The 27,163-nt window shown below is 37.6% G+C and overlaps 1 protein-coding gene across 9 annotated transcripts in view; it reads left to right on the plus strand.

Annotated features, from left to right (window-relative positions):
- Positions 1-27,163, plus strand: part of CLOCK (clock circadian regulator) — a 65,029-nt gene that overhangs the window by 15,896 nt on the left and 21,970 nt on the right. For 8 of the 9 annotated variants that reach the window (XM_064418134.1, XM_064418129.1, XM_064418126.1 and 5 more), the window contains 7 exons: positions 14,017-14,127; positions 16,375-16,465; positions 18,110-18,169; positions 18,563-18,711; positions 22,836-22,927; positions 24,205-24,294; positions 25,563-25,683. In XM_064418134.1, the coding sequence (XP_064274204.1) occupies positions 16,419-16,465; positions 18,110-18,169; positions 18,563-18,711; positions 22,836-22,927; positions 24,205-24,294; positions 25,563-25,683 (559 nt within the window). In that variant the 5' untranslated portion in view covers positions 14,017-14,127; positions 16,375-16,418. Of the gene's footprint in view, positions 1-14,016; positions 14,128-16,374; positions 16,466-18,109; positions 18,170-18,562; positions 18,712-22,835; positions 22,928-24,204; positions 24,295-25,562; positions 25,684-27,163 lie in introns of those variants that run through there. The other variant, XM_064418135.1, reaches the window with a different exon arrangement.

Here is a 27,163-nt window from a genome sequence, read left to right on the forward strand (position 1 = left end):
TACATATTGTAGCTGCAAAATTTTTAAGAGCTTAGTGTAGAATTTCCTGATACATTTTGTGTTCCAGACAGTATCGTGATCTTAAAATATTTTTGAAGGAATGGGAGACACATGACAGAATTTTGCTATGAGCATTGAATTAGTCTGCAAGGTATTAAAAATCTTCATTATAAAAATTCCCTGTGCCTGAAGAGTAATATTCTCATCATAATTAATCAGTTTAATTTACAATTGAATTGACTGGAGCCAATATTTTGAATGATACTGATGTATGAGAAGAAGGAATTTGTTGTTTGTCTTTTGCTGTTTTTCTGGTGACCCTCAGAAGGTGATTTCAGTAGGTTTTCTGGACTTAGCACAAACTCTGAAAGTTTCAGTGAAGGGAGTGCATGCTTTTACTGCTCAGGAGAATAAAGAAAAAGTGAGAAAATGTGTTATCTGCGTAAATAGATAATATTTTAGAAACACAGACTGGTAAAAAATTAAATGTTTAAATGTCAGTGTAATGTTAGTGTGTAATGGTTAAATGTTAGTGTTACTTTAAACTATAATTTTTCTTTGAGCTTTGTTTCCTGAACATTCAGAAATTCAGTTGTGTTCAGTGCTCTAATGTTTGAATTAAGTAAAGGTACTCTTCCTTTATTTCCATATGAGAATATATGCAGAGTGATTACAGTAAAATTAAATTAAATTTGAAGTTGATTTTATATACTTCTTTCTGTTGCTGCATTGCTGTTTCTGTTTAGTTCATGCAGCACTATCTCTTTTGTTACAGTAACATATCATCTTTTCTACCTGAAGGAGTCCAATGTGACTAGATGCTGCTGGTTCTATTTCCTTTGGTTCTTGCTTGTAGCAGGGTGCAAAAAGATACTTAGCTTCTATACCCAAAGTGGTTAGTGAGCATTTTGCCAAAAGTTTCTAGGGACAATAAAATTAAACTTGCAGTTACTTCCTCTCTGTATCGATTGCAAAACTCTTCTGGTTTGTTGCCTTTTTGGGAGTTGCGTTTCTGTTTTGGTTTGTTTGGTTGGGTTTGTTTGTTTATCTGTTGTTTTTTTTTGGGGGGGTGGGGTCCCTTTCCCTATTAAGGCACTTCTTGCCGTTGTGATATGAAGTACTTGTCCTTTATCTCAAGTCGGGCAATCACTGTAATTCTAGTTGAGCCCAGATTCTTCTGTTGAAAGTTCTGACAAAAGAGTAACTCCAGTGTTTTCTTTAGGGAAATTAAAATCTGGAATTCTCTATGTATACTGTTGAGGATTTTTTCACAGTATAAGCTTTCTTTTTCAATAACAGGTAGTTGTATTGAGGGATAAACAGAAGGATCTGGCAACACTATAATTCTAGAAAATTAAGTTCTTTACTCCTGTTAAAGCCTGTTAACCATGGGAATATAATAGTGAGCATGCTAATACAGAAGTGTTTTGCCACATATTTTTTGGATAAAATCATAGGGTTGTTTGGAAGAGACCTTAAAGATCACCTAGTTCCAATCCCCCTCCTCCATGAGTAGGGAATACCATTCACTTGATCAGGTTGCTCAGGATCACATCCAGCCGGGCTTCAAACCCTTCCAGGGTCATCCACAACTTCTCTGGAAAACCTGTTCCAGTGCCTCAGCACCTTCTGAATAAAGAATTTCTTACTAGCATCTAATCTAAATCTTTGCTCTTTTAGTTTGAAACTGTTCCTCCTTGTTCTATATCTGCTTGTGGAAAAAGTTGCTCGCTCTCTTTTTTAAAAGCCCCCTTCAACTACTGGAAGGCTGCAGTGAGGTTTCTGTGGAGCTTTCTCGGTTTCAGCCTGGAGAACCTCAGCTCTCTCAGCCTGTCTTCCATAGGAGAGGTGCTCCAGTCTTCTGATCATCTTTGTGGCCTCTGGGCCTGCTCTAACAGGTCCATGTCTTTCTTGTGTTGAGGATCCAAAATCTGGATACAGTCACCTCTTGTCACTGGCCTTGATCTGGACATGGAGTCATTGATCACAGCTCTCTGGTTGCATCCATCAGTTAGTTTTCCCTCCAATAGTCCACCATTTAAACCTATGTCTCTCCAATGTGGTGAAAAGGATCTTGTGTGGGACCATGTCAAAAGCCTTACAGAAGTCTAGTTAGATGGCATTGGTTGATCTTAACCTTGTCAGCTATTGCTCTGTTATAGAAGGCCACCAGATTGGTCAGGCACGATTTGCCCTCAGTGAAGCTGTGCTGGCTGTCTCTGATCATCTGCTTGTGTGGTATGTGCCTTAAAATTGCTTTCATGATCATCCCAGACACAGAGGTGAGGCTCATTGTTCTGTGGTTCCCTGGATCTTCATTTCTCCCTTTTTTTTTTTTTAATAGGACTGATGTTTCTGTTTTTCCAGTCAACAGGGTTTTTGTGTGACTGCCATGGCTTTTCAGATACGATGGAGAGTGGCATGGGCAACATCATCTCATCAGGTCCCATAGACTTGTGGCTATTTAGTTTCATCAAGTGGTTCCAAACCTGCTCTTCTCTTACAGTGGAAATACACTGAAATGACCATCCCCTAGTGCTTCTCATGTTTTGTTTTGTCCTTTTTTCAGCTACCTCTTTCATTTTTCTTTTGTTACCACTTTGTGGTCTCCAAAATGATGTGCAGGACTTCTGGGGAAAGTGGTGGGTGGAGGTAGGGAGGAGGAGCTGCTTGTTTGGTAATTTTTCAGCTTGGACTGCACTTCAGTGTTGTAGCTTAAAATTTTCCAACTGTCTCATTTTATGGAAATGTGCAGTCTCACTTCTTTCATTTTGAAGATGCTTCCAGTAAAGTACACTGCCTACTCCATTTTTCAGGCAGGAAAACAGTCCACTCTTCACAAGAGCTTTACAGAATAATTTAGCTGTGCATGAATCACCCATGCTGGGAAATTTAGGCACCAGAGGCACTTCCACAGCTGCACAGGTCATGGATTGTGCAATCAACTTGCAAAAAGTGAAGTGGTGACTAGCACTAAATATTTTTAGAAGTGTTTTGCTTACATGTATACATTTCTGTGTCTTATAGATAAGACTTTCACTTAAGTTTCAAATAAAATACTGGCTTTCTAAAACGCCTGTCTTATGTTCTTGGGTGTTGCTGTTAGCAACTCTTGTCAATTAAAAAAAATTATGTCCATTTGGTATACCTGCACAATTGTGTTACAACTAACTGCTGTTGATATAAATCATTCATCAGATTGTCTTTGCCAGCTGAGAGGGAATTTAATGTGACCGTGGAAATGAGTGGTCAGAGTAATGATCAAAGGCTAACGTTACACAAACTTTTGGCTTGATCAAGGAGATTGGTAAAAGTGATTACAGACATAAGTAGCTGTTAGGGTGTGAATGTCTGGTCTCTGTAGCCATGTAGTTAGCTGTGTGGTCTGTGGGTATTGCTCTTGATGTCTTTCATGTGGTAATTCTTCATCTGTGGATAGATTCAGGGGAGGTACTTAGTCTTACTTCTCCCACATTCTAGGTAAATACCCTGACCACGAGTTAGGAATAAGTCTTTGTCTCCTGTTTAGAGAAAACCAACCAAAAGAAAAGAGGGCAAAACAAGCAAAAAAACCCAAAACAACAAAACAAAACCACCTACAAAAATGCCTTGAGTTCATTTTGTTTAGTTGTCTGGCATGTTTTTTAGTTGTCTGGAACTGGTGGGCCAGTTCCCCTCTGACCACTCCCATCACTTTTTCGTGTGGGCATAACTGAGAAGCTGTAAGATGTTTCTGGATGTGCTAGATAATTGTATCTTAAAGGGGTAAGTTGATGATATAAAATAATTTGATGTCCCTTAAAACTGATTTAAGATTCATAAGCTGTATCCTTTATGGACTATAAAGGGCTAGGATGATGTAGGACAGCAAGTAAGATTACAACCATGGACTTCAGGAGAACTAACTTCTGCCTCTTCAGGGTTCTTCTTGAAAGAACCCCATGAGAACAGGAGTCCAAGAGAACTGGTTGGTATTCAAGCATGACTCCTTTAAGGCTCAAGAACAATGAGCAAGAAGTTGGACAAAGCGGGCAGGAGACCTGCATGAATGAATAAAAAACTTGTCATTTTTCAAGTGTAATCAGGAAATACGCAGGAAATGAAAGCAGGGGCAGACTGCTTGGAATCAATATAAAGTGCTTTTCAAAGTAGAAACACAGCAGAAAGGGCCAAGACCCACCTGGAATTAAATCTGATTGAGAATGTCAAGGACAACAAGAAGGGCTTCTTCAAATACATAAATAACAAAAGAAAAACCTAAGATAATGAGGGCCTCCTACTAAATGGAAGGGGACCCTGGTGATGGGATGCATAAAAGGTGGAGACAGTGAACGACTTCTTTGCATTGGTCTTCACTGGCAAGACCAGCTCTCCGGAATATCTGACTCAGGAGAAAGGGTAAAGGAATTTTGGAGGGAAGACTTTCCTTCAAGGAGGTCAAGGAGGTCTGGGTTAGAGAACACCCAGGTAAACTGAACATTCACAAGTCTATAGGCCCTGATGGATTGCATCAGCAAGTGCTGAGAGAGCTGGTGGACACCATAATGAGGCTGCTCATGAGAGGTCAGGACAATCAGGAGAAGTACCTGAGGACTGGAAGAAAGCAAATGTCACCCTGGTCTTCAGAATTGGCAAAAAGGAGAACCCAGAGAGTTCTCTGGCTGACATTCCATCACCTTTCCAGGGATTGAGATGAAGTTGACTGGCCAGTCAACTTCATCTCAATCCCTGGAAAGGTGATGGAATGTGTTGTTCTGGAGGCCATCTCTATTCATGTGGGTAACAAGAAGGAGCATAGATTCACTAAGGGCAAATCATCCTTGGCCAACCTGATTGCCTTTTGTGATGAAACAACTACCTGGAGGGATATGGGGAGAGCAGTGAATGTTGTTTAACCTCAACAAAAGGCTTTCAACACTATCTCTTAACAACATCCTTGTAGATGAACTCAGGAAGTGTGGTCTGGATTGAGAACTGGCTAACCCCAGAGGAGTCACTATCGGTGACACAGATTCTGGTTGAAGGCCTGACACTAGCAGTGTTCCCCACAATTCAGTATTGGGAATTGTTTAATTTATTCATCAATGACTAGGATGAAGGAGCAGAGATGTCCTCAGCAAGTTTGCTGATGACACCAAGCCGGGAGGAGCAGCCAATACCCCAGAAGGGCCTCAGCAGGCTGGAGAGATGGGCAGAGGGGAAATTCAGGCAACGCTCCTGCACCTGGGGAGGAGTAACCCCGTGAACCAGCACAGACTGGGGATTGACCTGCTGGAAAGCAGCTGTCCAGGGAAGGACCTGGGGGTTCTGGTGGCCAACAAACTGTCCAGGAGCCAGCAGTGTGCCCGTGTGGATGGGAAGGCCAGTGGTGTCCTGGGGTGCATTGGGAAGAGCATTGCCAGCAGGCTGAGGGAGGTGACCCTGCCCCTCTGCTCAGCCCTGGTGAGGCCACATCAGGAGTGCTGTGCCCAGCTCTGGGCTCCTCAGGGCAAGAGAGACACGGAGCTCCTGGAGCAGGTCCAGTGGAGTGCAGCAAAGATGAGTAAGGGATTGGAGCATCTCTTGTGAGGAAAGGCTGAGGGAGCTGGGTCTGTTCACCCTCAAAAGGAGATGACTGAGAAGGGAACCCATCGGTGTCTGTAAGTGTCTGAAGGGAGGGTGTCAGAGGAGGGATCCAGGTTCTTCTTAGGGGTGCCAAGCAATAGGAAAGAGGCAATGGGCAGAAACTGATGCACAAGAAGTTGCACCAGAAGAGGAAGAACTTCTTTACAGTGCAGGTGAACAAGCACAGGAGCAGATTTCCAGGGAGTCTTTGGAGTCTTCCTCACTGGAAGTACTCCAGAACTGTCTCACACAACCCTGTGTGCTGTGCTCTAGGATGACCCTGCTTGAGCAGGGAGATTGGATGGGATGACCCACTGTGGTCCCTCCCAGCCTGACCTGTTCTGTGATTCTGTCATAAAGGCATTGGTGCAGAAATACTTTGCATATCTTCTTACAGACCCTCTTGGCCAACTGTTGACTTTCTTGATTTCTGAAAGTTTTAGAACGGCATAATGAGAACACAGCTGGAAATTTTGACTGAAGTTTTCCTTTATGTAAGAAGTGGAAGTGTTCATTTGAATGTAAAAGCTAATAAATCTTCATTGGGTGGTTTTTTTCTGGTCTAGGATTGAATTTTGGAAAGATTGATTTGTGTGAATTTCATAATCTCTTTTTAGCTTCCTTTCCCAACTTTTGAGATATATCTGCATGCTAACAGTCTGGCAGTTGAAGTGCTCATGTAATATGTAGGTTCCTCTATTTCAGGAAGAGTAATTGAGGTGGATAGCTCAGTGTTGCAGTAATGATAACAGTGATAAAGTCTCATTTTCTAAACTTAAGCCTGCATTTATATCAACACCAAACAGAAATTTTGCATGGAATGGAAGAAGAATTGCCTTGGTGTTCTCTTGCTTTGGATGTGTAATAATTGTCTGTTGAAATAGATAATTAATTTTCTTCAGGACAGTTTTCAAAAAGTAGTTGACTTTCTGTATCTAGTCATTTTTCCCTTTTATTATTGGGGTAGAGGAAAACCAATGTTTGACTCTTTGATCTGTCTCATTTCTTGGTGAATTGCCATGTTTATTTTCCAGTATGGGAATTCAATGTTTAATACATTTTTCTTCTTTGGTTTTATTTGTTAGGTTTCTTCATAGTATTTTTGCTTTGATGAAAATGTGACAAACCATTTTAGAAAAATTGATTGTTCAACTAACATTTGTGTCTGATACAAAACATCTAAAATTTATAATACTCAGTTTCGTAAATATGGACATTTTAAATTGGATTAATTATATCTAAGTGTTTTTAACTCCAGGATAGATATCTTAGTAGTGTTTTTTAAAAGTTTTTTCTTTAAATTTCTGTTAATATTGAGAAATCATCAAATGAAGAGTTTTTTTAATTGTCTGATAACTTTATTCTGTAGAAAAAAATGTTTGTATGTAGTAAATAATTTTATGGGATAGTTGCAATATTCAGTGGGAATTTAAACTTCAGAATGTGTGTGTGGAATTTTTTCACCTTTTTAACTTCTGAAAAAAGCTTGTCAGTTGTCTACCTTCTCAGTTCCATCTAAGAGGCTGGAAGAAGAAAGCTTGGTTTTATTTGTTCATTGTGAAGTGTGCCAAGTTTACACGGGTCCTGTTAAAAAATAGCAGACTGCAGATTTTAGACCATCTATAGCACTTTGTTCCTCAGAACAGTGAGCTTTAATTTAGGATCTGTTCTTCAGCTGGCTATAGGTTGTGTCTTCTCAGCATTCCATTAAAGGAAATGGAGATTTCCGCAGGGATGTGAAAGTTTTCAGTTTTGAATTGTAACACTAACAGTTTGGTAATTAGCTCTCCTGAGCTAAACTCCTGTTGTGAAGTACTGGTTTTGTGTTAAGCACCATTTAAAGAGGCGGTAGGTATACTTTTAAGCCAGACTTAATTATGAAATTTATGTTGTGTTTTAGATGTGCAAACACAACACATACTCAAGTCTAACCCAGGGTACCGTGTTATAGAACCAGGAGTGGGAGATGTAGCTAAGATGTTCCTGCTCTTTATAGAGGGGTACTGTATCTTAGCTGTGCCAATTTTCAAAGATAGAAGGAGCCACACTTTTGAAATGCCTTCTTTATTATTTTGTTCTTATTAAAACTGTGTGATATGTGTGTTATTTTAAACACATAGTTTCATAAATCTCATTCAGTTTGTGGCCAGAGCTAAAGGGATTGTGCACCTCCAGTGCACCTCCAGAAAGCCAAGGAAGGGTGGGGCCTTAAAAAAATGGTAGCATGTGGGATCATAACATGTAGCCACTGTCTTTTTTTGTACAGACTAGTTGCACATGATTTGCAAACATTATTTCTGCCACTCGCACTTACAGCTTTGTTGAAGGAAGGGAATCTCTTGTAAGGAACTGTATACAAATGACTGAGAAAATATTTTAAATGAAATTACAGAGGAATAACAGCTGGTTCTGATGGCTAGGTTATTAAATGCTGCCTTTCAAATTTTTCTTTTAAACTGGGGTTTGTACTATTTCTTATTGTCCTTTTTATTTTTCTGATTTGGGGAGCTTGTTTATTGGTGAGTCTGAACATTTGTATTGTATCACTTTCTTTTAGTATCTTTGTTAGTAATTTGATGGAGGCACATAAACACCTCAGCTGTTTATAAGTGCAGTTAGTTGCAATCTTGGAAGGCAAAGATAATACAGGCAGCCTGGAATGGGATGGAGGGGAAAAAAGCCTGGTAACTGCTTCAGCACCCCACAGCCAAGGATCAATTATTAGACACCTGGCAACCTGCTGAGTGCTTTCCTGGTCACCTCCAGGGAGCTGGAGGGAAGCCAGGCTCAGGCCAAGAGCCCAGATAGCTAGAGAATTCCCGGTGACGTGGCAGGTCTGAGGATGTTTGGAGAAGTCAGTTTGGTGAGTCAGAGACCAGATCAGAACATGGGCAAGTATGGGCTAGGTTTGAATGTATTCTAAAATAGTTTCGATTAGAAGGCACCCTAAAGATCATCTGGTTTCAAGGTTTCCCTTTTTCCAGTCACCAGTAACTTTGCTTGATTGCCATGACTTTTCAAATATTATGGAAAAGGGCTGTGAAAATACATCAACCAATTCCTTCAGGACTCTGGGATGCATCTTATCAGGTGTCATGGACTTAACTTACAGTCAGGTTCCTCAGGTGATCATGAATCTGATCTTCCCTTACAGTGGAAGGGACTTTGTTCCTCCAATTTCTGTCCTGTGTCCATCCATTTAAGAAATGCAGGAAGAGAGGTTGCATGCTAAGACTGAAGCAAAAGAGTTGTTGAGTACCTTAGCCTTCTCCTCATCTGTTGTTATCAGTTTACCAGCCTTGTTTAGTGGGTGTGTACACCTTCTTTGACATTCTTTTTCTGGTTAATATACCTGTAGACGTTTGTGGTATTCTTTGCATCCCTTGTCACATTCAGCTCCAGCTTTGCCATGGTCTTCCTCATCCCATTTCTTCACAACTGGGCTGCATCCCTCTACTGCTCCCAGGATACCTGTCCTGGGACAGAGTAGAGGGATGCATTTATGTCTTGCCTGTAGTTTGACCAGCAGTCCCTTGTCATCCTTGCTAGACTCTTGTCTTCCTTGCCTGATTTCTTGTGTCTGGAGATCATTAGCTCTTGTGCTCTATGGAGGACATCCTTACAGATCTACCAGCTCTGTTGCTCTCCCTTGTCCCTGAGGGCAGTTTCCCTGGGGTTTGTACTGGCTAGTTCCAGAGGCCTAACTTTACTGCTTGCCTGATTCACATCCCTCTGGACTGCAGACTCCACCAGTGTGTAATCGCTGTAGCCCAGGTAAAGGTCTGAGGCTTATTAGAGCTTTCTTGCATACATCTTCACTGCAGTCTGGGCCAAGATTAGGGAGCTGCACTGTATCAGGGAGGGAGCTATGGGGCCATCTCTGTGTTCAGTAGGGGGAAAGACATACAGCCTGCAGAGGAGGGTAGAAGAGTGGCTGCAGAACGGCTGGTCAAGCAGAGATCAACCCAAATGATCTGGAGCAAAGGAGTGTTTTCTTTTTCTGTGAGCTGGAGAGATAGAAAATTGCAAACTGTGGTCAGTCCCAATTCCTGGAGAAATATTTCTCCTGATGGTGGGACAGTCTAATGTGTGAAACATGCAGGAGATAATTGCTTTTTCCTGTAATCCTCATAATTATTTTTTCTATGAAGATATTATTTCCAGTGACTTTTGAGCAAATTTGTTTGAGCAGCTTGTTTAGGTCCATTACCTTGTCAGGGAGTAGACCAGGGCACATCTGTGTGACAAGCCCTTTCTAAGAACTTAACCTCTCTACCTCTGTTGTCATGTTTTCTGCTACTCAGGGTGATCTGTAGCTTCTTTAAGCTGCTGTGGACTGTGTATGATGGCACACAAATAGCATCCACTATTTCAAATGTCATTATAACTCATCTAAATTGGTGATATCACTAACTATTACCATAACAGGTCTTCTAACAGGCATTTAATCTCTCTTGTAGACTGCTTAGACTTACCCTCTTACCAAAAGTCTTTCAGTAGCAGATATGAGACTGCCAGTCAGGTAGCGGCAACCCACACCACCAGTCTTCTGTTCTACTGTACTTTCTCCACTATATATCCTTGAGTACTCCCTGAGAAGTTGATGGACCTAAGAAAGCTGCTCATCCACAGCAGACTACTCATGGCCACTCACAAATTTTCCTATTAAACGCCATCTGGGATCCATCCATGCTAGAAGCAGCCCTCTTGTTGTTTGTCCTCTGAAACACTGGAAAATGAACACCTGCTGCTATAGCATGTTTTATCTCAGAAAATGACATTTCTAGGATGTGTCATCTCTTCTGTGCAAGCACGGACCAAAAACTGATTTATTGGTGTGGTAGAGGAAAGCTTGCAGTATGTGACTATTCCCAGCTGCTGGAATAGCCTGTTCAGCTGCAAAGTTTGAGCAGAGTTCCTTGATGTTCTTTTTAGCCCTATATTTTGATGTTTTTTCCAATTGCCCTTTTTTTTTTTTTGAGGTAAAAGAGGAGACATGTCAGTTTTAAAAACATAGTATTTTCACAGACAGCCTTTGATTAGCAACAAAAGATTAATCAGTCATGACCCTAATTTGCTTTCTGTTGGTGTTTATTCAGTTGCAAGCAAAGGAGCAAGTGCCTTGAAACCTGCTCATTCAGTTAGACCAAAATATGTGATTAGAGAGCAGGTGCTTATGGTTTACCTGTCTAAAGATCTCTTGCTCTACAAAATGCTATGGTTCCTGGAGAGAAACTAAACCAGAGCAAATACTTCTTCTTTTTTTCTTCCCCTCTATCCTACCCCCAATAAAAGAGGAAGGTAAGGAGAAAAATGTCTGGGCTGGAGGTGATCCAATGAAGCAAAAAGCAAAGTGGAAAATATGAGTGATAGTGATGTGCTATTCTGGCCAGGAGATAATGGCTGGATCTCTGCTTGTCCTAGTTATAGTATAATGCCCTAGTAGGGTAAAACTGCAGAAATTCATTATCCAAATGATCAGAAGCTCATGGAAAGGAGTATCAGGAAGGTTTATAATTATCTTCATAATCTCTGTAATGAACAGGGCTTCTGACTGTGCTTACGTTGGCAGTCAGGTTCTGCTCAGCTGTTTGTTCAGAGTGATATTTCTGCACTTGGTCTTTCCTACCCTGGTGGGTGACTAGTGTTAAGAGCTCTACAGGGTACTGGGTGCTGTGGCTTTGATTCTTTAAACAAGATCTTCTCTACAGCTTATCCTCAATGATTTTAATAACTAGTTTGCTCCCCTGGCAAAATTGGATTATAGCACAGAAATCAAGTTGTATTAAAGAAGTTAATCAATTTCTGTTTGAAGAAACTGTAGGGTTGGAAAACTGTGTTGCTTCATATGTTTTTCCTGTGATAATGCCGGTGTAAAATTATTTGCCTTAATAATACAAGCCACCTCACATTATTTCTGGTAATAATGTGGGGGGTGGTAATCTGCAAAATCATGTAAGCATTACTTGTATGCTGTGATATAAATTTTACATAAATCAAGGCATTTATGTAATTTATTATTTTACAGTACAAGAGCAATACTTATTCTTCCTCAAAAATAATTGTCAGTGTTACCATTATGGTGAAGTGCTGGAGACATAGGGATTTCAATTACTGGCTCTATACAAAATGAAATACAGGCAATGCATTCACCATTGTCCCACTCATTTTTCAGTCCAGTCACGACAGAATATTTGTCATTAGCAAGACTGTACTGTAATTTCATAGTTTGTTCAATCTTTGAATTTGTTTCCAATATTTAATATTACCAATGTGCATTCCAATATTCCAATATAGTACTGAAGGTACTGAAATTCTTTCAGTCTAAAAAATGGAATTTTTTATCAGATGGTGTGAACTTTATTACCTTAGGTTGTATTATGACTTTTTACCCTGTAACTTATTGAGAATCCTATTTATTTGGCAAAACAATGACTTGGGACCAAATAACTTATTGCCTTTCCATGAGTGATAAGTCAGCATAGTGCAGAATTTGCAGTATTGCTAGTTTTTGTAATTTTTCTACAGATTGAGCAATTTTGTGTAGTAATGGTTTGCACATCCGTAGCAGCAGCTAAGATTTTTGATTGAGGACCTCAGCTTGCTTTAAGATAGTAAGTTTCTAGCCACCTTGGTTACAGAAAAGTTGATAAACATGTCTGAATGTGTTTAAAACACATAGTGTCAAGTGGCAGACACACATAATTCATTTTTTTTGAAAAACCTAATGAGTTGTGGAGACAGAATGATGACCTTTGAACACTTGTGGCTGCCAGTGCTGGCATGTAGGCGTTTTAACCTTTCTGCTGGCTTTCACATGCATGCCATTTCTACTGAGTTAGAGATCTGTGGTTTTGGCAACAAAAGCTTTTCCACTGCGATTAGCTTCTCTTTTGGTCTGACTTAAGCTTGCTTGTATTCTTTTATGATATATGCATATTCCTCTCTTGCTCTTTTTAAAATCCCTTTTTGAAATATGTGTAAGAGCTCCCTTTTTTGACGTTATAAAAGATGGTTCTGTGATTAAGACCTGTAGTATTTATCTTAAGTGTGCAATTGTGATTTAAAAGAAATGCACCCCTCCATACTGCAGAGAGGAGGTCTAAAATTTTCATCTTTGGAACTCTCTGAGGCACTGGGTGAGAGTTGGCAGAGTTGTTCCACTCCAAGCAGTTTAAAAACACTGGTTTCATGTTGCAGACTTCCATGGGACTCTTTGTCACTATTAATGTTTGCACTTGTCAAATGGAACAAAACAGAATAGGAGAGGAGGCTGTAAACACCTAAAAAAGTAGGTCAATGGGCCAGCAGGTTATTTGGCCAAACAAGAACGAGTGGCTTCATTGAATCATACTGTAATTGTTTTTCTCCTGTTGGCAGATTGTTCTGCTATGCTTTAACTTTCTATATTCATGTTTGCATCTGTATTTTAACCATTTGAGAACCTCTGTTAGGTGCAGGAAAAGGCACTCTTAACTTTTCAAATCAAATAAGTGGTAATTCTAGTGTTTTCCGTAAAAGCCATCAATGAATTTACAAGAAGCGTAACCTTAGTTTATAGGTCCCAGCTTCCTTTTTAGAATTTAGTATACTTTAAAATAACATTTTTCAGAAATGGAAGAAGTACACATTATAGTGAATTTGTTTTATTTTAAGAACAGTAAGCAAGGCAGATAAAAACCTGATTTCATGTAGCTTAAAAATTTGGAAAGCAGCATGGTTCAAGAGAAGTGACTATAAATGAAATGTAATGGTATAAAGAGACTGGAAGTAGGCAATCACTTAGGTCAGCACTGAGTTCTTGTTTGGAAGAAGTTCAGTTGTGAAGCAAATTCATGATACATTCTAGGAATTGATTTTGAAGTGGATTTTTAAACAAAGAGTTAATGGCTGTGTTTGAGGGAGAAGCAATAATGCAACTGGGCAGCTTTGCTGGTTGTCAACAACAGCGGCATTCTACACGTGCTGGAGTCCTGAGAATAACAATTTTGGAGACTTGGAGAGGAGATGTAACACAGAAAGCCAGAAGAGACCCTAATAAGAACTTCAGTGAAAAGATGTTTAAATAATGGTGTATAAATACACTTTAAAGGTAGCATAAGTGGATGTGAAGATGCAGATGGTATGAGTGATACCAGATTTAAAATTGAAAAGGACATCAAGGCTAAAGATAGGCATAAAGTGATAGCTTAAAGCCAAGATAAAACTGTGTCAGAATGTCCTGCTTATCAAGAAGAACTTTTAATCAATGTCAATTCAGATAGTAAAATACTTGAGCTATTTTTGATAAGCAGAATATTGCATTTAGAGATTACTCTCATTAAAACAATGTTTGTCTTTATTAAAAAATGAAGAAGTAGATAATTTTTAAACTCAATGATTTTCAAGCTCTCCATTGTTATTTTTTGACAGTTTGGAATTTATTTTCTGCTGAAGAGGATACCTCTAACACCACATTGTTCTTCACGGGAACCAGGTTTCGTCCCTAAACCTCATACTTCAACAAGTCCCAAAGTGTAAAAGGTAAGACTGTGTTCTTATAATTGATAATGTTCCCATGGCTTTCAGTTACCAGCACAGATGGGCTGAGTAGCAGTGTTAAGCAGTGTCTTGCTCTCCAGAACGTGACTGAATTTGAATGTTAGAAAATAGACGTAGTTATTTTTTTACCTCGTGTTTACTTTCAACTTGGCTGGTTTTGGTGGCATTATCTCTGCAGTCTTAATCCTTTGCATGTATAAGCACTGAGAGTGTTCAATGTCTTGCAAATTTGGATGCAAATAGAGAAGAGTCAGACCTTGAAAGGTGAGAAACCAGTGTGCTCTGGGTGCATTTCCTGTACTTTTCAGTATTTTATTTGTCTTGGATACCAGATCTAGGTTGCCGGTTCTGACATAAGATCTGTAGATTGTAATGAATGATTTTGTTGAATTTTGGGAATTGAGTGCTCTGTTCAAGTGAAAAATACTGATTTTTAAATTCTGATTCTGCATAATGAATATGTCAGTTATGTCGCAAGTAAAAGTTTTCTGTATTTAGCTGTACAGATGTTTTTCTTTTGCAGATTAGGGAAAGTGTATAATTTGTCTTACAGAATTTCATGTTGCTCTTGATCCCTATAATTTTAGGTACCATTTCTGTATAAAAATTAACACAGAACTAGAAGTGTAATTAGTGCGTAGCTGTATTAGTGCTTACCACGTAAGCTAAATGAAAACAAGTTTATAGCTTTTGTCTTGATTGTAAACTTAGTTCCATGCCAGTCACGATAGTTAGCTTTTACTGCTGAGCAACCTGTCTTTTACTGTGCACTTTTGACAAAAATTCAAACAGACGCTTCTTCATAATTCACTTTTCTCGTGCCATTTTTAGCTGGTTTTCAAATGCCACAACTCTGTTACTTGGCCAACTAATTTGGGGAATTTAATTTGTCAGTATGGCCAGTGCAGTTGTTATTTTGAAGAATTGTAGGGAAGAAGTGGTTTGCTGCCAGTGTGTCTTCATAGCACAAGATTTTGGAGGGTGAAGGCAAGGCAAAGGCGGTCCATGCTAATTGAAGAAGTGGGGCATTTGGGCAGAAACAACAGCACGCCTTGTGATATGCCTTGAAAGAGATTCTGCTGCAGCACAGCTCTCCCATTTGCTTTCCTGCTGCACTCAAGTTATGAAACTTTGTGGTGAAAAATTGTTTCCTTCTTGTGAATGAAACCTACACAGTATGTGGCTGTTGTAGATGTAGAGACAGTTTGGTTGAATCACAAGCTTTCTTCCTCAGTTCCCTCATCAGGCTTTTGCTGCCATGTTTCTTTTGGTATTGACACTGCAAGTTCCACTGGTTTTAGTAGTCTCAGAAACAAATAAATCTTTTTCAGAAAGTGTTGAGTCACTAAATGGACTAATATCATCTTCTTTGAAATAAATAGCCTTTTTCCTATTAAGTTTGTAGCCTACTAAAAATTCCTGAAGATCGGCAAGTTCCTTTGAAACCTACTGCATGAAATTGTTCCATAATCACTGTCAGTGTTACAATCCTGCTGCTCCATATGAGCAGCTGCTGAAAACTGACTTTTCATATGAAAGAAACAGGTTTAATTCTATGGTTTTATGTTTGAATTTAGCCTTTTCATAACCTGTGTTATATTGCTTCTCTCACTATTATTATTTTGTTCACATTCTTAACTCAAAGTCAAATGCACATCTGGAAAACTAAAAACTTCCTGTCATTAGTAAGTGACTGCTTTAAGAAATGGTCAGATTAAATTTCTCACAGTACCGAGATCACATTCTAATTGGTATCTTGTTGTTATCTTTTCACGTATCTGTGATAACAGTGTGCTCAAGAAAAAGTACAGTAAGAATAAATTATAGTTGTAAAGTACTTTATCCCAAGTGCTTTGTGCATGCACTGTTTCTAAATAGAAGTGTATTTAACATCTGTTCAGCCTTCAAACTTAGGAGGGGTCTTTAGGAAAAAATTAAAATAAAAATTAAAAGCTATATCTGAATTCAGAGTCATAAAAAGGTTTGTACTGGTTTTGTACAGACTTATTTACTGTCACCTTTAGTAATGTTCTCTTGAGCTCTGTTCTGTAAAATGAGATATTAAGGCCCAGGTTATGTCAGAAATGGTGCCTGCTTTAGAGAAGGTAGGAGGACAGAGCAGAAGGCTGGAAGAGATGGGAGGATTAGGAGCAAATGAAAATGTCTGTATGCTCTAACAAAGATCACATTTTTTTCCCTCATATTTTGATGTTATTTCTTCTCTTATAGGCAAGCGTACAAATGTCTACCACAAGACTAAAGTGTGATATGTTATGTTTTTTACCATAAGCACCCATAAAATGAGCTCCATTGCAGACAGGTATGTTAATAGATATGGAGAGTTTTGGGAGAATTACTGTTCAGTTCTTTCTTTAATAGTCTTTTTTGTATGGTTAATACATTTAGATTTAACTTATGCAAAAATTAAAGAATGATTCATTATTTTTGACAAAGTTAATTTGGTAGTTGTTAGATGTGTCATTTTGTAGTCACTGGAAATAGTGATTTCATTTGCTTGAGGTTAATCTTAAAATGCATTACTTGTTTTCAGCCGTGGAACAACATCTGTGAAAGTTGAGCTGATTTTTAACGTTTACTTGAACTTTTAATTTTTTTAGTACTTCAGTTTTTAATTAAGAAAAGCAAATACATTTAAATGATTAGTGTTGCTGTAGATGATCGTAAAGTGACCTGCTAACCTATTTCAAGGGAAAAGTAATGGCTGAGATATGTTTTCTACTTGATTCCTTGAGCTGCACTCTCTTAGCAGCTTAGGTGAACATCTGTACTTAATATCCTATATATCACCATTTTTGAGACTTAGGGAAATGAAACTTGCATCTAATTTACATCAAGTTAAACACAATTTAAAAAAAAAGAATAAAAGCAGAAGGTAAAACTTCTGTAATGCTTGTTTAACATGTCAGTTCTTGTAATGAAATTTTGTGGCATCTCACTGAAACTTCAGCCTTTTAAATATATAAATTGCTTCTAAAAGCTTGATGTTTATGTAGTAGCATACAAAATAGTAACTTCCTAACATCACTGCTTATCATAATGTACAGTACAATTGCCTGATGGTTTATAAATCAGAGAGATGAGGTAAGCATTTTAGAAAGGTTACTTGGCTTAAGGGAAGGAAACATTTGGATAAGAAATTCCAGGATAAACACACAGGGTTCAGTGTGGACAGCACTAAATAGACTGAAAGCAGGGAGAAGTTAGAGAAATAACATGTGAAAGTCCATTATGCAGCAGTTTTGGAAAACAGAAGAACAGTTTTGACTTCACTTTCAAAGCAAAAGGAAGTGAAACAAAGGAATTGTATGAAGGATACTGAGGCATCTTCAAAGGAAATCACATTCTTATTTTGGTATTTTAACACCTCTTTAGCAGTAGATGGACAGTTGCCAAGCTAAGAAAGTTATGTGATACTTATTGAGGAAGAAAATATAATTAATAGTTACTGTTTAACATTGATATTATTTATGTATTTATGAAATGAAATATATGGATGAAGTATGGCATATTCCTTAGGACTCTTCTGCTAATAGTATTTCAGAATTTAATAAAAATGCATTTTCAATAATTGGAATAGAAATTGCCAGTAAGTAAAAATAAATTACATATCTCCTCTCCCATGTTTTCAAAAGGGTAAGTAATCGAGAAGGTAGAAAAGCAAATTTAAGCATTGTTCAATTAAGTGTTTGTATAGGGCTGTAAGTTCTTTTGAGAAACAGTTGTGTCAGAAATAGAAGGGTTTTTTTGCTTTTTCTTTAGTAAATGCAAGCAGAACATAGAAGACTTAGCTTCAGGTTACTGATGATGGTCCTTGTGAGACATAAAACAGTTGCTTTCTTTAATGGAGATGATGATGGTGAATTCCCCTTCCTCCTTCTTTGTGATTGGACTTTAAAGGAGAGGAATTTCCACTCCACCATTTATTTCTTTTGGTTTCTTTCAGAAATGACGGAAGCATTTTTGATGGGCTGGTGGAAGAAGATGACAAAGATAAAGCAAAAAGGTAAATTTCAAAATTATTAAAGCTAAGAAGGATCCTATACTTGTATGCTTTAACTTATCAGTGTGATTTCTAAACAATAAAATAGTTATTCTTACAAATAAACATATTACTCAACAACATGTCTTCTACTGTGATCTTTCAGGTATATTTATAATTGTAGTTCAGTTATTTGTGTTTTGTAAAATGATACTTTATTCCAAAGGCTTCGCTGCACTGTTCCTTGTGGAGGAAGCCGTTCTTCAAAAATGTCTGAGATACAGAGTAGGTGTTTTTGTGACAGTTATCACAACAGAAATTCTAAAGGGGCACTTTGCTTCAGGAACCTGGAAGTAGTATACAGCTTACAAGAAAGTCTTATAGTTTTTATGAAACATTTCCTGATTTGCTTTTCAGAGTGTCTCGAAACAAGTCCGAAAAGAAACGTCGAGATCAATTTAATGTACTTATCAAAGAGTTGGGTTCCATGCTTCCCGGTAATGCTCGGAAGATGGATAAATCCACTGTGCTGCAGAAGAGCATTGACTTTTTACGGAAGCACAAAGGTAACAATAAACGTTCTTTACAAATTCTTAATTTTTAAAATGATAAGTTATTACATAAAATAGTAAAAATTTTGCAGCTTTTTTAAGGAATTCGTCAAAAAGATGTGAAGCACTTCTGGAGAAAGATATTCTTAAGATCATCTAGGTAGCAGAGATAAAACTGTGTAAAAGCCAAGTACTATTTGTTTTGTTCCATAGTTGTCAGTTAAATCTGTTTCACAAAGAGAAGATCTATTTTTGAAGTAACCTCAAAGTTTTTTGTTCTGGACAGACATTGGTGCAAGTGGTTAGAAGTTTTGCTTCGCAGGAAAGCTGCTCATCCATTTCCTTGGGAGTACTTGCTGGAAATACTTACTTGGTTGTTTAGATAAGCCTGAATTGAACAGTTGATTAGTCTCTCTGGGTCCTACATGAAACAAGATAAATCATTGAAAAGCTAGTCCAAGAGAAGTTAGTGCTCCTTCTTGTCATGTCAAGTGCCTGCACAACAAGCTGCTTAAACAAAGGTGATAAGGTAATAGGGCATTGTGATTTCCAGCAATGTTTCTGGGTTGGTTGCTTGACAAGAGAAAGTGAAATACAGGGTATAGAGATCAGGAGTATGGGCATTTCATTTTGGCTTTTTTTTTTCACTTTTAGCTGGGAAAAAATGCCAGAAAAATCTATAAATACTTTTAGCTAAACTTTTAAAGTTTTAAAATGTATGCATGAATGTATAAACCACTGAGTGTATGTGTGTGTGTGTTGTTCTTTAAAGGTCATGTGAAATGTCAAAACGATCAATATCCTTGAACATCCTTGCTATGCTTTGTTCCTCTGGCTGTTTGCATCAGCTGATGGTGGGATATACCCAGATATGTTGTACTGAAGTTTGTTGAGGGTTGTTATTTCTGTCATGAAAAAAATTCTTCCACCAAATGTATGCTTGTTTATGGCTGTTAGATATTATATATATAAAAAAATCTCTGTTCCTGCTCCTACACTTGTTCTTAATATGGCACCTTGTGGTTCACACTGCCAAAAATAAGATGAAAACTGAAGAATATGGACTCTTTTTCTAATTAAATAATTTCATTGGGTAATTTCTTGGAGTACGTACTATCTAGAAAGCAGTAGGGTCAAAAGAAGTAGCTGTAAGATTATGAAATAAGTAAAGCTATTAAGTAGATGAATAGTTATGTAATTATCAACAATATGTGTGTCAATTTAAGGTATGAGATATGTTTTTCCATGCCCTAGCACGTCTCTTCCATTAGCGTTATGTTTCCAGTAACACAAAATTTGTACTGAATAATGCTAATAAAATTATAAACATAACTCAAATGAGAAAGGAGGGGGCTATAATTCATATAAGAATTCATAGGTTTGGGGATTTTCTTTCCAATTAAATACTGATTATGCTGTTTTAATTTTCGGAGATACATGTGTCTCTTAACAAAAAGAAAAGCAGTATGAAGGCCACTCTTGTGTAAAATTCAGTTCTGTAGGTTATAAGGCTTTGTGAAAATCAGTTCTGTTGCAAAATTATTTTATCTTAGTGATTCCTGACACAAAACATAAAATGCAGAACAAATGTGTGTCAGCCAGCCAGCAGCACCAGCGATATTATTTTTTCTTCAAAGTGCTTTCTGAGATTTGATTTTTTTAATAAAGGGGCAAAAAGCAGCTCAGGAGATGGTTGCCTTTTAAGGCATGGCACTTCTGTCCTTCACTTGATGTGACAGAATGCAGCTCTGTGTGACTGCACATATCATATTAAGTTCTCTAAAGCTCTGGCTGCCAGTCCTTACTAGCATTGCTGTGCAGTATTTTACATTAAAATGTTTTTGGACAAACTGTTGGCAAAGTTCAGAAGAATATTTTATCTTCTGAAGTGCTTGGATGTGTTACAATAAAGCTGAATGACCTAGCAATAAATGGATTGTTCAGCACTGAGTAGCTGCTTTATGGTTGAAATCCTACTGTGTTCAGCCACCAGGATTTAACTGCATTGCCTCTGGTTCTTTCTGGACTATCTCCAGATTATCCAAGCTAGGTACTCTGGCACCAGCTCCAGATGAACTGTCTGAATTGGTTGTTGGCCAGTGTGGATTCTTTTTCTCTCTGGGAAAATACAGGAGACTAAACACATAGAAATTGTATCACTGAGAGCTTCTGTTTGACTAATACTACCTGTCATCTTGAATGATGAATTTGTAAACAAGAAATTTTTTAAAATTAACAAATACCGAGGTAGAATAATTTCAGGTAGAATAATTGCAGGTAGTAGACTGTTACTCCTACAGCCCACAGAGAAATGGTACAGATCTTACTTGGCTAGCAATTTCTTTTGAGAATTCTCATGCTGGTGTAGAGTTACTTCAGATACAGAACTTGAAGACTGAAGTTTAATGTGTGAGTTTGGTTATGCTCTTTCTGTTACCTAGCTCAGGAATGTGACCTTATTGTCATTTATCTATGGGTGCAACCTTCTGACAGAATTTGTAGGCAGTTCTCTGAAGGTACCAAGTGAAACATGTTCTTTGTGTTGCTTTGCCTCTGTTTGCCTCTATCACACTTGCTCTAATGATGGAAAATTTAAAAGAACACCTGTACTTGCGGTATTTCAGAATGGTTTGTTAAAGACATGAACTTCAGCTTTTATTTAGCATAAATCCATTCTAGTGCAAAAGACAGTATTTTTAATTCTGAAGTAGGATGGTTATAAGGGCCAGAATGAGCCAATGAATCAGACTTTCCCAGTTAAAAGTGAAGATTATCTGTGTTCTGTGGAATGAATGCACTAAGTTCCTGGAATTTTGCCTCCACTTTGGTGGCAGAGCTTTTCGGTTTTGTGTCCTTTGACTTGCCCTTCAGTGTTCAGTATCTATCAAAGCTACATTTGAGGTTATACTTAGGCTCTATTTATTCTTCAGCCTTTTTCTGCTTTGTGCTACCATTTCAAAACAGATTGGAAGAGCCTGATTAATTTATGTTTTGTAAGTGCTGATAATTGGAAAGTCTTATTTGTTGTTTTTTTCACCTCTTCTTGCAGCTTTCCACTTTTGGCCAGTTTCTTGCATGACGTTGCTGTTGTTTGCTGTTCTTTTAGTTAAGTCTAAAGCTCTTTTGTGAAGTTTTCCCTGTTCAGTGTGGTAAACAAAATTACAAACTGCTCCAGCCCTTTGCATATTTTAACTCAATTCCAGGTTTTCTGGTTCTTTAAACCATCTGAACTAAAACTCTAGCTTACGAACTTTGTATGGATTTGTCCTTTAAAGATCAAAAACCTTAAAGAATTGGTTCATTTCTTTTGATTTGTCTGAATACTTAATTGCTTGTCCAAGATTGTTCTTAAAACCAGCACTTCTGTGATGCCCTTGTTATTCATTTATTCATCAAAACTGAAGTGCTGTGAGGTCTTGCTTCTTGTTTCAGTTATTGGTTGATAAGGAAGCATCACTTTCAGAACCCAGGGTCAGGCTTTGCTTAGCAGCTGTTGATCCTCTCACCTGTATAGAAGTTAATCTATATATTTCTCAACTCCTTCAGGAATCTCTACTTAATCTCTACATCTGTGTCCAAACTCATCTGTGTGTTTGTAACAGGCAGGAATTCTAGAGTGGAGTCTGTCATAGAGCACTTAACAATCTTTGTTGTAAAACTACTCTTTTTTAAGTGTAACCAGAAAAGAGCAGGAAGAAGAGAAAGGACAATGACAATTTTTTTTTGCAAGGCTTAGAATGACAAGGATTTGCCAAGATACTTGATTATTAGCCATTTAAATTACCTAAACAGATCAGGAATTTTGGCTTTCTGAACCTTTGTAAACAACACTCTTAATAAAACATTTTATTATAGTCTCAGAGGAAAGCATAGTATTTTTTCGTTATCAAAGTCCATTACTTCAGTATTACCTTGAAGTCTGGCAGGACTGTAGCACAAACTGGTTGAAGGAAAGAGAAAACAATTTTAATTATGACATGGGAGACAACATTTTAAGGAGCAATGTCTATATGTAATGAATGAATCACAGAGGAGACTGGAGAACTTTCTCCTCTTTCTTAACTGTGTGTATGTAGTTTAGGGGGAAAAATGGTTTTTGGAAATATTAATCCTTATACTGTGTATGTGTTTGATTGTAGAAATTACTGCACAATCAGACGCCAGTGAAATTCGACAGGACTGGAAACCAACATTCCTTAGTAATGAAGAGTTCACACAGTTAATGTTAGAGGTATATTATTTCTGGTTTTCTGGGAGTAGAATAATTCCTCAGCAGGAATCATTCCATTCTGAAATTTTTCAGTTTGATGACATACCTTTTTATTCTCATATTTGGGTTGTAACTGTATGTTTTCCTGAAGATAAACCATCAGAAATCCTATGTATTCAGAGTTTCAGAAATGCAGATTTTCTTTGACCTACATTTTCAATTAAATAAATATAGTAACAGAGCAAGTCCGTAAATGAAGATGTTTACTGTCCAAGTGGATATTTTAAATTATCAGCAGAAGGAAGGTACTAGAGAAAGCATTATTGTGCATAAGTTAACAATCCTAATTATGAAAAAAGCATAACGTATCCATGTAACTTGTAAGCAATAAGTGTTTTAATATCTTTACTTGCTATGCTTTCAATAACTTGTCTGAGAGTATTATTTTGAAGATTACGAGATTAGTTGCAAAACTACAGAAAGAAACTTTAAGTATAAGCTATTTTTCATTAAAAATTAACATAAGTAATATCTTGTTAGTGAAACAATTTTTAATAAATGAAAAATATTACAAATTAACAAAAACTGTTTTATGTTCATTTCATAGTTAAACCTTTGCTTTGATGCACAGATACAAAAAAATATCGGGTTTTGGTATTCAAAAGATTTTAAAAAATCCTCTGATATAAGAGGTTTTTACAAAGATGTGAGCTTTAAAATTTTATTTAGAAATACAGTTGTCATGCTTTTGTTGGTAGTTTTCAACTGAAACATGTTGTATTCAGAGGAAAGAAATTTGAGTTCAGTAGAAGATAAGGCAGTCAGAACTGTATCTCACAAGTTTGCAATAAAATCTCACTACAAGCTTCTTTCTTTGAGATTGGGAGTATTGAGATTTTTAAATACTAAAATTCATTGATTTTGCTGGCTGTTTTACTTGTTCTTCTCATAGTTTTCCTGCATCTTCTTGCTTTTGTCTGTAGCTCATTTTTATGAGCTTTCGGATGTCTAAAATGGTGACAGAATTAAAAATAACAGGCAGGCAGAGTGGGAGTTGGCTGTCTATATATGTACTTGCTTCTGAAACCACAGATTATTTAACAACAGAACAATATGGAAATTGTAATGCTTTTAGTGTAAAAATCAGATTAAGAATTTTTAGTAGGGAAAGACATTCCCATTTCTGTAATAAACTAAAGTAAAAATTATCTGTATTATTTTCCGTATTTAATATAGCTTAAAGTTTTTAGTATGCTCTGTTTCTTTTTTATTTAACTGCCCGTTATGTTTAATTTCAGGCTCTTGATGGTTTTTTTTTAGCAATTATGACAGATGGAAATATAATATATGTGTCTGAAAGTATAACTCCCTTACTTGAACATTTGCCAGTAAGTAACAAATTGCTTTCAGTAACATATCAGTTGGTCTGTGGTTGATTGGTGTTCTGAGTACTAATTAATTGTTGGCCTTTTTGGCATTGTAGGACAGATGTATGCTATATTTTAATGTTTCTGACTTTTTCTTCAGCACAACTGCTTCCTACTGGTCTGTCTTATATATTAAACCTTTCCTTTGGAAATGCAGAATGCAGTCAGCACACTGTTAGAAAGGATTATGAAGTGCCTAGCATCAATTTCAGTCTAACAGTTGGTTGCAGGAAGCCCTTTAGAGTTGTCAGCCTCTACACGAGTCAGAAGAGTATTACAAAAGATCTTAATAATTGAAAATTTTTAAACTGCTTTTTACTTCTTTCTTGACAAAGCACTCTGATAAATACATTTCTGCTGGTTCTGCTTTTTGAGTTCATTATATATTTGTGAGTTTATCATATTCACTTATCTTTAATCTGGGTGACATTGCTCACTGGTACATGTAACATTCTGGTTTTTAAAGTTTTGAATAATATTACTCTGAAGTGAGGCAAATTAATCAGTGAGAGCAATTGATGACTTAAATTGAGTGCTTTCCTAGAAGAGAAGGACAAATTCTCTTTAAAGGCAAGTTGTCTTACTGTGGTAAGAGGCAAAATAAATTCTCTTAAGGTATGTGTGATAACAGTCTGAGAATTTTTAAAAATATGCAGGTAATTGTGATTTTTATTTTTTCTTTTAGTAGAATTTGCCAGGTTCTTGTTTCTGGCTTTTGGATGTGATTTATGAATTCTAAACAGGCATTTTATGATTCCTCTTTTTTGAATACTTAACCAAATGCATTTATGCATATAATTGTTCAGTTGTTCAGTTTTGCTGCATCCATCTCTGCTGTTTGCAGTTTTGTGTCCATAGCTATGGAAGTGATTATAAAATATGGTAACTGGCAACTCATCCTCACCCAGCAGCTCACTCATCACCCCTGAGTGGGATGGGGGAGGCAGTTGGAAGGGGAAAAGTGAGAAAACTCATGGGTTGAAATAGACAGATTAATAGGTAAAGCAAAAGCCATGTGTGCGTGTGAATCAAAGCAAGGAATTCATTTACCACCCTCCATGGGGCGGGCATATCAGAGTGAGGTTTTTTTCTTGGAAATTACTAATATGTATTCCAGCAGGTGGCTTTGTTGAGTCAGTAATGAACTGTGGAATTGTTTTGCATTAAAATAGTAGGCTTTGTGACATTGTATATCTTGAATTAATGCTTACTAAATCTTTTTCTTTCAGTCTGATCTTGTGGATCAGAGTGTATTTAATTTTATCCCAGAGGGGGAACATTCAGAAATTTATAAAATATTGTCTTCTCATCTGCTGGAAAGTGATTCCTTGACACCAGAATACTTAAAATGTAAGTACTTATTTTGGGCTAACCCTTCTAAGCAGCTCAGCCCCGCACAGCCACTCACTCACTCCTCTCAGTTGGATGGGCAAAGAATCAAAAAAGTAAGGGTCAGCAGACTTGTGGGTTGTGATAAAGGCAGATTGAAGGTGAAGTCAAAAGCTGTCTTCACGAGCAAAGCAAAATAAAGAATTTGTTTGCTCTGTCTGGTCAGTAGGGAGTAGTTCACCCATCTCTAGGAAAGCAAGAAGTGTGATGATTACTTGGGAAGACAAATGCTGTAAACCCACGTCTCCCCCTTCTTCCTTTCCCCAGCTTTTATTGCTGAGCACAGTGCCGTACAGTATGGAATATCCCTTAGTGCAGCTCTCCCTGCTGTGTCCCCTCCCAGCTCCTGGTGCATCCCCAGCCTCCCCAGTGCAGCAGAGGGAGATACAGAGAAGGCCTTTGCACTGAGGAAGTGCTGCTGAGCAGTAATGGACACATCCCTGTCTTTGCAGCACTGTTCTAGTCAAAATCCAAAACAGAGCAACATGTGAGCTGCTATGGAGAAAATTAACCCTATCCCAGATAAAACCAGTACAGTGGTAGTGTTAAAACTATCTACTTGGAATTATACAGGATCAGTTTTTCCAGTGTTATTTAAGCAAACACACATACTTCAGCCCTGAAGAATAGAAGTGTTACTTTGTGTCACCCCTGCTCTAGAGTAGAATTTTCAAAGTTGTCTTGCCTTTCAGTCTGTAAGTTTCCTGTGTGTCAGAAATGTTCATATTGTTTATAGAGCTTCTATTTAGACAGTTTAGCAGTTGGCAAGTATAAATACATAGCAGCCTATTGGAGTTTGGGAGCACGTGCTTTAGTGAACTTAAGTTTAGGGCATTTTCTTTAGTACAGCTCTAGTTCTCAGAGGTTTTCATGTCACTAATATTCAAGCCCTTTGTCCACAAAACCTATAGGAGTTCTTTAGGTTAGTTACTGTCATACTGGTTAAAAGCAGACACTGTTGATGCCTTATGATTTTACCCTTTATATTTTTCAAATCCTATACTGCACTACTGCATAACTGTAAACTCCGTATAAAGTGTTAGTTCACATTTTGCTCAGACAAAACAATCCCTCTAGGCCTGAGATTGAAGGACACCCTACAGCCTCAGGCCCCGAAAATTTTAAAGAAAAGTGAATTGGGGGAGAGGAGGGGAGTAAACTGGGGGTATATGACTTTATTAGCTGAAGCTATAATTGGAGGATTAACCCCTGATATGTAAATGGACCAAATGTATATCTGTCTGAAAAGCTCATGACCATTGTCCATCTTGAGTGTATCCTCTGGAAGGCTTCTGACTGCCCAAGGTTTTACTGTACCCACTTTATTTTCTTAATCTTGTCTGGCCTCTGTTCTAGGTAGCCACTCCTAGGCGTCACTGTAGCCAGCTGTAACCACTACACTTGCAGTACCTCAGTTGTATTCAGCTTAATTATTCCTGTT

Source organism: Passer domesticus, chromosome 4 (genome assembly GCF_036417665.1).
Source record: "Passer domesticus isolate bPasDom1 chromosome 4, bPasDom1.hap1, whole genome shotgun sequence".
NCBI lineage: Eukaryota > Metazoa > Chordata > Aves > Passeriformes > Passeridae > Passer > Passer domesticus.